Below are 9,251 nucleotides of genomic sequence, written 5' to 3' on the forward strand. Positions count from 1 at the left end.
TTCTTCCAAGGAGTAAGCGTCTTTTAATTTCATGGCTGCAGTCACCATCTGCAGTGATTTTGGAGCCCCAAAAATAAAGTCTGACACTGTTTCTACTGTTTCCCCATCTATTTCCCATAAAATGATGGGACCAGATGCCATGATCTTCATTTTCTGAATGTTGAGCTTTAAGCTAACTTTTTCACTCTCCTCTTCCACTTTCATCAAGAGGCTTTTTAGTTCCTCTTCACTTTCTGCTATAAGGGTGGTGTCACCTGCATATCTGAGGTTAATAATATTTCTCCCGGCAATCTTGATTCCAGCTTGTGCTTTCTCCAGCCCAGCGTTTCTCATGATATACTCTGCATATAAGTTAAACAAACTGGGTGACAATATACAGCCTTGACGTACTCCTTTTCCTATTTGGAACCAGTCTGTTGTTCCATGTCCAGTTCTAACTGTTGCTTCCTGACCTACATATAGGTTTCTCATTAGCCATTCAGTTCAGTTCAGTTCAGTCGCTCAGTCGTGTCCGACTCTTTGCGACCCCATGAATCGCAGCACACCAGGCCTCCCTGTCCATCACCAACTCCCAGAGTTCACTCAGACTCACGTCCATCGAGTCAGTGATGCCATCCAGCCATCTCATCCTCTGTCGTCCCCTTCTCCTCCTGCCCCCAATCCCTCCCAGCATCAGAGTCTTTTCCAATGAGTCAACTCTTCGCATCAGGTGGCCAGAGTACTGGAGCTTCAGCCTCAGCATCATTCCTTCCAAAGAAATCCCAGGGTTGATCTCCTTCAGAATGGGCTGGTTGGATCTCCTTGCAGTCCAAGGGACTCTCAAGAGTCTTCTCCAACACCACAGTTCAAAAGCATCAGTTCTTCGGTGCTCAGCCTTCTTCACAGTCCAACTCTCACATCCATACATCCATACAGGAAAAACCATAGCCTTGATTAGCCATTAGGGAAATACAAATCAAAACCATGATGAGACACCACTTCATGGGTACTTAACTATTAAAAAAAAAAGACAGATAGCAACTTCCCTGGTAGTCCAGTGGTTAAGAATCTGCTGCCAACGCAGGCGACACAGGCTTGATCCCTAATCTGGAAACATCCTTCATACTGCAGGGCAACTAAGCTCATGCACCACAGTTACTGAGCCTATGGTCTAGAGCATGGGAGCCACAGCTAATGAGCCCATGAACTCTAGAGCCCGTGCTCCACAACAAAAGCCACTGCAATAAGAAGCCCACATACCACAGTTAGAGGGTAGTCCCTGCTCATGCCAACTAGAGAAAGCTTGTGCAGCAATGAAGACCCAGCAGAACCATAAATAAATAAACAAGTAAGTAAAATCTTAAAAAAAATAGATAATAAGTTTTGACAAGATGTGGATAAATTGGAATCTTCATAGAATGACTAGTATAGTCATTTTGAAAAACAGCTTGATAGCTCCTCAAAAGGTTAACCAGAGTTACCACATGACACAACAATTCTTATATATACATCTAAGAGAAATGAGAAATACGTCCACATAAAAAGCTGTACACATTCATAGCAACATTATTCATAAGAGCCCAAAGTAGAAACAACTCAAATGTCCATCAACCAAAAAAGTAATAAAATGTTTATATCCATGCAATGGAAAATTATTCAGTCATAGCAAGGAATAAAATGCTGATATATGCTACAACATGGATGAACCTTAAAAACATTATGCTAAGTTAAAGAAGCCAATCACAAAGAAATATCATATATTGTATGATTCTGTTTATAGGAAATGTCCAGGAAAGGCAAAAAGACAGAAAGTGAATTAGTGGTTGCCAGAGGAAGGGGATTTAGTGGAGGTATAACATGTGAATGCTAATGAGTATGAGGTTTCTTTTTTGGGGTGATGAAAATGTTCTAAAATTGTAGTCAGTATGTGACTATATTAAAAACTGTTGAGCTATATACTTTAACTGGATATGTGGATTATATCTCAATAGGGCTGTTTAAAAAAAAATGCTACTCCAAAAAGGATACAGTGAAATGTGCTAGAAGTATTACTAATTACCTTTCTAAAGGTAACTTGGCAACATGAATATAAAGTCTTAAAAACACTCAATTTTTTCATCCAAAAATTGATTTTTATGAGAATCTAAGGAGAGAGTCAAAGATATAGGCAAAAATATTTATACAAAGATAGATATCATGCTATCCTATGACAGTTTTCTTTTTCTTTTTTTAATAAGTAATGTACATATTTACAAAATTTCAAAGGTACTGAAGGATACATGATGGAAAGTATCTCTCCTTGTCCATCACCTCCCTCCCAGTTTTCTTCCACTAAAGCAACCAACTTTGCCTTAGTGACTAATTATACCTTCCCCATCCAGGGAGTGAACCTGGATCTCCTACACTGCAAGTAGATTCTTTACTGCTGAGCCAGAGAAAGTCACAATTATATTGTTACTAGTTTCTTATTTATCCTTGCAGAACTTTTTAGGGTATTTATGAATACATACCTACTTAAATACTTTTTCCGCACTCAAATGAAATCATACTACCTACAAGAGATATTCTATACTTCTCTTTTTCCCTGTCATTTTGGAGATCATTTCCTCTCAGCTCACATGAACGTCCTTCCATAATGTTAAGAGCTGGATTTTATTCCACTATATGGATGTGCCATAAATGCATCTGAACATTCCCTTTTATCCTTTAAACTTTTTACTTTGAAATAGCATCAAACTTACAGAAAAGTTGCAAGAATTGTATGTAAGAACTTCTTTATTCACCAATATTCACCAATTTTGCATTTTGCATATTTGCTTTGTCATCCACCTCTCTCTATGTTATTTATGTGTGTACAGAGCTTCCTCAATTTACAAATGGGGTTACAGGATATAACCTGTAACCCTACTGTAAGTTGAAAATATAAGCTGAAAATGCATTTAATATACCTAAACCTACTGAACATCACAACTTAGCCTAGCCTACCTTAAACATGCTCAGGTGCTTACATTAGCCTACAGTTGGGTAAAATTATCTAACACAAAGCCTATTTTATTAAAAAAAAAAAAGTGTTGACTGTCTCACATAATTTAACAAATACTCTACTGAAAGTGAAAAACAGAATGGCTGTGAGACAGAATAGTTGTAAATCTATTGGCTGTTTACCCTCCTGATTGCATGGCTTACTGGGAGCTGTGACTCACCCTGCCAGCAAAAACCAAGTACAGAGAAAAGATGATAATATGGAACATATGTCCAAATAGTGGCACACTATCTAATTTTAAGGGTACTCAAAAGGCAAAAAGGAAAATTGCTTTGTAAAAAATGAATATCAATGTTTCTATTAAAATTATGGAAAGTAATTTTTCATTCAGGTTCTAATAAATATGAAAATAATAAGTGAATGAAAATAATCTTGATTTAAATCACAAGTTATTAAAAAACTTGTAAAAAAATAAGGAAAAATTACTTCTCACTACTTAATGAGACTCAGACAACTGCTTTATTAAGAATTTAAAATTCAAATTATAAAATAGATACTAATTTTTAACACTATTAAGAGCAGAACAAATTTTTACACAAAACTTGTGTTTTTTTTTTGGCAGCACCTCATGCCTTACAGGATCTTAGTTCCCTGACCAGGGATTAAACCCAGGTCTTTTGTAGTGAGTGTATAGCCCTAACCACTGGACAGACAGGGAATTCCCACATGAAACTTTCTTTTTAAGTTGGAAATTGCTTAGGCTAATTTTTTTTGTAAACTGAAGCTGAATTAAAGATACAATTCAAAAGAAGACACACTAATGTATATTTGTTTACTGATAACATAAGTAACACAGCATGGACTTCAGAGGCTCTGCCACTTAGGTATATAACCACTAGATATAATTTAACCTCGTGGTGACTTGGCTTCCTCATCTTTAAAATGAGATTTATTTGATAGGATTACTGTGAGGATTAAATGAATAAAGATATGTAAACTATTAGCACATAATATCTGGCACACAGGTAAATATTCAATAAAAATCTTCTAGTTTTACAGGTATATGTATGAATCTATACTTCTTCAGCATTTTGCAGTATGATTTAGCAATATTTGATGCATATTTTCCCAAATCTATAAAGATCTACATAGTCACTTAAAATTAGTGACTTCCCTGGTGGTCCAGTGGTGAAGAATCCACCTTCCAAATGCAGGGGATGGGTTTGATCCCTGGTTGGGGAACTAAGATCCCACATGCCATAAGGCAACTAAGCCCGCACACTGCAACTACTGAGGCCACATGCACTGGCCCCTGTGCTGCAACTAGAGAAGCCGATGAGCGGCAATAAGGACCCAGAATAGACGAAAAAAAGAAAAAAATTTTACTGCATCAAGTAATAACACTAGAATAGAGATGTTATAGAAAATTATTGTATCAAGATTTAATTTTGTTGACATGGATAACTGTACTATAGTTATTTAAGGAAACACACACTGAAATATTTAGGGGTATAGGGCTATAATGGATGCTACTTAAATTGAAGTAGTTGAGGAAAATACATTATTTAAGGGAAAAAGATTAAATGATAAAACAAATGGAGTAAAATGTCACTAAAAGGTGAGTCTAGGTCAAGGGTGTATGGATGATCTTTGTAATTTTCTTATTTTTGCAACTTTTCTGAAAGCTTCAAATTATTCTCAAAGTTAAAATATTAATGAAAAAAATCATAGATAAAGAGATTTAGTAACATTCTTGGCAGTCCAGAAGTTAAGACTCCATGCTTCCAATGCAGGGGGCACAAGTTCAATCCCTGATTGGGGAACAAAGATCCCACCTGCTGCATGGTGCAGCCAAAAAAAAAAAAAATACCAAAAACAAAATCTCTATGCCCGTAATGCCTGTGGTGATGGTTACTTAACTCTGTAAAAAATACCCCAAATCACTGAATTGTACAAGTAAGTAAATTATATGACTTATAAATTGTAACTCAATTAAAAGAAAAGATTTAGAACAGGGGCCTTTGGTTGAAGTTAGAATTTGAGGAAGAAAGTCAGAGAAAGAATGTGAGAACTGGGGAAAAAATGTGAGAACTGTAAAAAAAAACTTAGAATGGGATGAAGCTAAATGATTTAAAATGAAGAGAAATTAAATTCTAAAGTTAAATTCAGGATTTATAAAGTAATGTTTGAAAAATCAAAGTGCTTTACCTTAGTTTAGCTGAACGTAGTATTCTGGTAAGTGAAACGCAATTTCCTTCCATGATACCCTTGCCAACTGTGGGAATGATGCTTTTGCGGCAAGCAACATACAACGAACACGCCAACCAGTGTATAACTTCTCCCTGGCAGGCAAAAGATAAAACAGCAAAATGGATATATTTCGTTAGAACACTTGAATTCTAGACTCAAAAGAGACCTTAGGATTATCTGGTCTAATTTTCATACTGTATTAACAGGCGAGAGAAGTGAGGATATTTGCCCAAGGTCAGAAAGCTTAGTTGGTTGCAAAAATGGGTATAAAATTCCTTACTCTCAGTCCTGTGTAACATGGTGAATTGATATTAATCTAAATATAGATCTCTCATCTACACCCCAAATCTAATATTACTGAAAACGTTATCAATTTCTCAGCATTAGCTTTTTCAATATTATAACACCAGTCATGGCCTTGATGATGTGGAAGTTCCTATCATTTTGTTTCTTTTTTAATCACTTTGGCAGAGAAAAGGAAAGAACAAAGTAGAACGATGGCAAAAGAATCACGCATATAAAAACTAATACTTATCGTGTTCAACATAAAGGAGATTGTCAGTTTTGTGAGGTAGAAATTGGGGGAATTATTTACCCTAATCTTTAACACAGTCTAAGTATGGCTCTCTATCTTAGCAGATATTTCAATTTACAATGCTACAAAAAAGGTGACATTTGAGAATTCAACACTAGACTTGAGCTACTGAAGCTAGATTCACTTTATGACTTCATTGCTGAGCTTTACATGAAATTAAGAACTAGCCACAAATCTCATAGCATAACACAATACTGTAGTGCAGATCCTCTTTAAGACCAGACTCTAGCAGAATAAAAATGACTAATAAAGATTTCCTGCAATAATCCAAAAGGGGTGAGCAGAAATGGGTAGCTACTAATAAATCTAAGACCTAGTGTTCCTGCCCTAAAGCAGTGAAGCAGTCTTAACTGCTTGAGGCAGGTAAGCTTAAGGTTGAATACTTTTAGACGCCTTGATTAACGAATTGTTTGGGTATAACACCCAAGTATTATAGAGCTTTTGGATACAGGCTACTAGACGAAAACACTATTAATATAGAGAAACTTTAAGAACCAAAATTACTACTTTGACTGTTTTCTAAAAATAAAAAGCACCTATAGTATTTAAATTAGTTCCTTGATACTAGGCCTTCAAAATACAAAAACACTCTGATCTTATAAAACTCCAAGTGTAGAACTAAGAGGAACAGATATTATTATCTATAATTGGTGAAATACATGTTTTAAGAATTGAAAATAAAGCGTTATGGGAAAATATAGTGTAGTGAGCAACTGATTTTGACTGGGGGGGGTCACAGAAGGGTTCACGGAAGGAGACATAAGTGGTAAGTGGTGATAAATCATTAAAAAGTATGGGTGAAGTGGGGTGGGTAATCAGGAGCTTGTCAAGTAGACTAGAGAGGACAGGGACTGGGCAGAGGGGTTCTTAAGAAGCAGCAGATATATGAAAATGCCTTTCACCAAAAACAAAGCAACAAAGAAGAGGAAAACAAAACACTTTCAATAGAATAAACACAAAATCTTAATTCAACACAGCTGTGAATTAAGTCAAACATTAAGATACCCTGATCAACTCTGCCTAACTGGAGATTTGGCTCTTAAACTTTCTCTTGAGTGGGGAGTGAAGTGTCCAGGCAGAGGGGCTGGCATGGAGAAAGTTAGGAGCAAGCTAGGCATATTCAAGAATCTGAAAGAGGTGCCTAGTTTAATGCCTTCAACACAGTCTACACTCAGCAATGTGCATTCAATGAGAGACTAAATGAAGACTTGGGATGTCAGAAATGCTTTCTCTGGCTTCTAAAAAGTTTGTTTTCAATCGAGAGGCTGTAAGTTATAATCTCCCTTACTTTCTCCTCCTTTCCTCAGCTTTCCAGTTGTGTCACCCAGAGATGCAGATGACTGTCCTTAATCCAGTCTATCCAGTCCTACCCTGGAGACAAACAAGAGTCTCTCTTCTTCTCCCTTATAATACTGACACACACATAAACAGTCAACTCCAAATTTCCAACTCTATGCCTTTGAACTCAGCGATTAACTATTCTACTGGGTGATGAGTCAGAACAACACTGAGTTCAGCCCTCTTAGATCACAAAAACTTTTCATCATGAGGCCACTGCAAATATATTCCATCATAATTCTACCTCTATACTGGGCTTATGCTTGTTTGGGTTTCTGCGATGATTAGCAGAATGTACTTGGGCAACACAACCCTCCTGGCCTTGATACCTGGACAGCAGGATTAATACTCCCAGCCCTGTCATGTCACAGACTGTTGTGAGGACTTAACGCAAGAATAGCTGGGGAAAATCTAATGATAGTTTACATTTTACTTTGTTCAGAGATAGACACTGTGTTTAGCGTCAAGACCATCTAATTATCCCCGTCTGAAGAAGGAGGAATCTGGGGCCCAGAGATAAGCCTTGTGTGCACAACTGGCTCTGATGAAATAGCTGTGCCGCGGCAAAACGGCAAAAAAAAAAAAAAAAAAGCAACCCACACTTCGGGCCGGCAGGGTAGAGAGATTATGGCTCAGACTCAGTCTGGCTCCACCATTAACCGGGCGACCTTGGGCTTAACCTCTTTGGGGTTCAGCTTCCTCATCTGTGTAATGGGGATCACAGAACATAGTCAAAGGGTTGTGGAGAGAACCAAGTAAGACGACACGGCTAAAGCGCTGGGCAGCGGCGTCTTGGCACACAAGTCATTTAGGCTTTTATCGTTGTGGTATTTGCTTCTCAAAGAGACTCAAGGGCAGTCCCAAGACGTCTACGGCGCTGGTCTGAAGACCAGGGGACGACCCCTGAGTGGCGTGTGACCTTGGAAAAGCCACTCCTTTTCCGGAATTCGGTTTCCCGCCTCAAAATAAATGGAGAGATGGGATCTATACCCTCCCTTCCAGCTTCGCATTCCTCGGCGCCCGGCTGGGCAGAGACCCTTCCCGGTGGGGAAACTCCCACCGCCCCACAGGGTGGGGTAGGGGCGGGGCGGGGGTGGGGTCTGGCGAGCTCTGTCCCGCCGCCCCACCTGCCGCCGCTCACCTCTAAGCTGTAGTTGCCCCGGATGGCAGTGAAGTCGTCCAGGGCTTCGGCTGCGCTCCCCTCGTCCAGGTTTAGCTCCTGGCACAGGGCCTGCAGCGCTTCCCCGGCCGCGGCGACCACTGCCGCCCCCTCAGCGTGGGGATCGTCCTCGTCCATCCCCTCAGGCCCGGCGGGCGGCTCGGTCACAGCCCCCCGGCTCCTTTCTCCGTCCTGGGCGCGCTACCCACAACCACCCGCGCCAAAAGCGCGCGAAAATCGGGAGCTGCAGAACGACGTCTCTTCGATGGTCTGCATCCGCGTTTCTCTTCAAAAAAGTCCGTTTCTCCTCCAGGGCTCCCAGCCGTCCCTCTCCGGATATGTGATAAGAAGAGCGACTTCGGGGCCTAAAAACACCTGGATTTGGCCCTTGGCGGGCAGCGGAGAACACAGCCTGCGGGGCAAATTGGTAGCGGAGGGATCGGCAGTCCGCGCGCAGGGTCTGCCGGGAGTTGTAGTCTGTATCCAGCTTTGGCGCCAGCGGCGCATCCCTTTCCTGGTGGCTGTTTGGTTCAAGCAGGTCTACCAATAGCGAGGTGACCCTGTTCATCTTAGGAAGAAACGTCTTCTGCCCCGCCAACCCATGGGCCTGTCTACCCCAGGACTCAAATCACAGTTTGATCGGAACTTGCTCTCTGAATTAGGAAATGAAGGAGGGACTGAAAAAAGTGGTCCCACAGCATCAAGGGCGGGGGAGGGCCTCGGCGGACACCCTCAGAGTGTCCAGCGTCTAGAGAGCAGTCTTTAGAATCACTGAGGGGTTGATGAGGTAAAGATATTAGCAGACACCTGTCCGTCTCTTTTTGATGGCTAAACGAGGCTTGACCTGGGCTGAAAGAGCTGAGAGTAAGGGGGGCACTTCCTCAGCTCCCTGGGCCCTAAGAACTGGGACCCTGGAACCCAGGAACCCAGTAAAAACTTGTCATTCC

The 9,251-nt window shown here is 40.4% G+C and overlaps 1 protein-coding gene across 2 annotated transcripts in view; it reads right to left on the reverse strand.

The window, feature by feature from the left end:
- The window catches only part of RBL1 (RB transcriptional corepressor like 1), a 68,710-nt gene extending 59,965 nt beyond the window's left edge, over nucleotides 1-8,745 (reverse strand). For both annotated transcript variants that reach the window (XM_069548520.1, XM_069548519.1), the window contains exons 1-2: nucleotides 8,287-8,745; nucleotides 5,171-5,304 (exon numbers count right to left, since the gene is read on the reverse strand). In XM_069548520.1, coding sequence (XP_069404621.1) covers nucleotides 5,171-5,304; nucleotides 8,287-8,442 — 290 coding nt within the window. In that variant the 5' untranslated portion in view covers nucleotides 8,443-8,745. The remainder of the gene's footprint in view (nucleotides 1-5,170; nucleotides 5,305-8,286) is intronic.
- Nucleotides 8,746-9,251: the final 506 nt, after the last annotated feature.

Source organism: Ovis canadensis, chromosome 13 (assembly GCF_042477335.2).
Source record: "Ovis canadensis isolate MfBH-ARS-UI-01 breed Bighorn chromosome 13, ARS-UI_OviCan_v2, whole genome shotgun sequence".
Classification (NCBI taxonomy): Eukaryota; Metazoa; Chordata; class Mammalia; order Artiodactyla; family Bovidae; genus Ovis; species Ovis canadensis.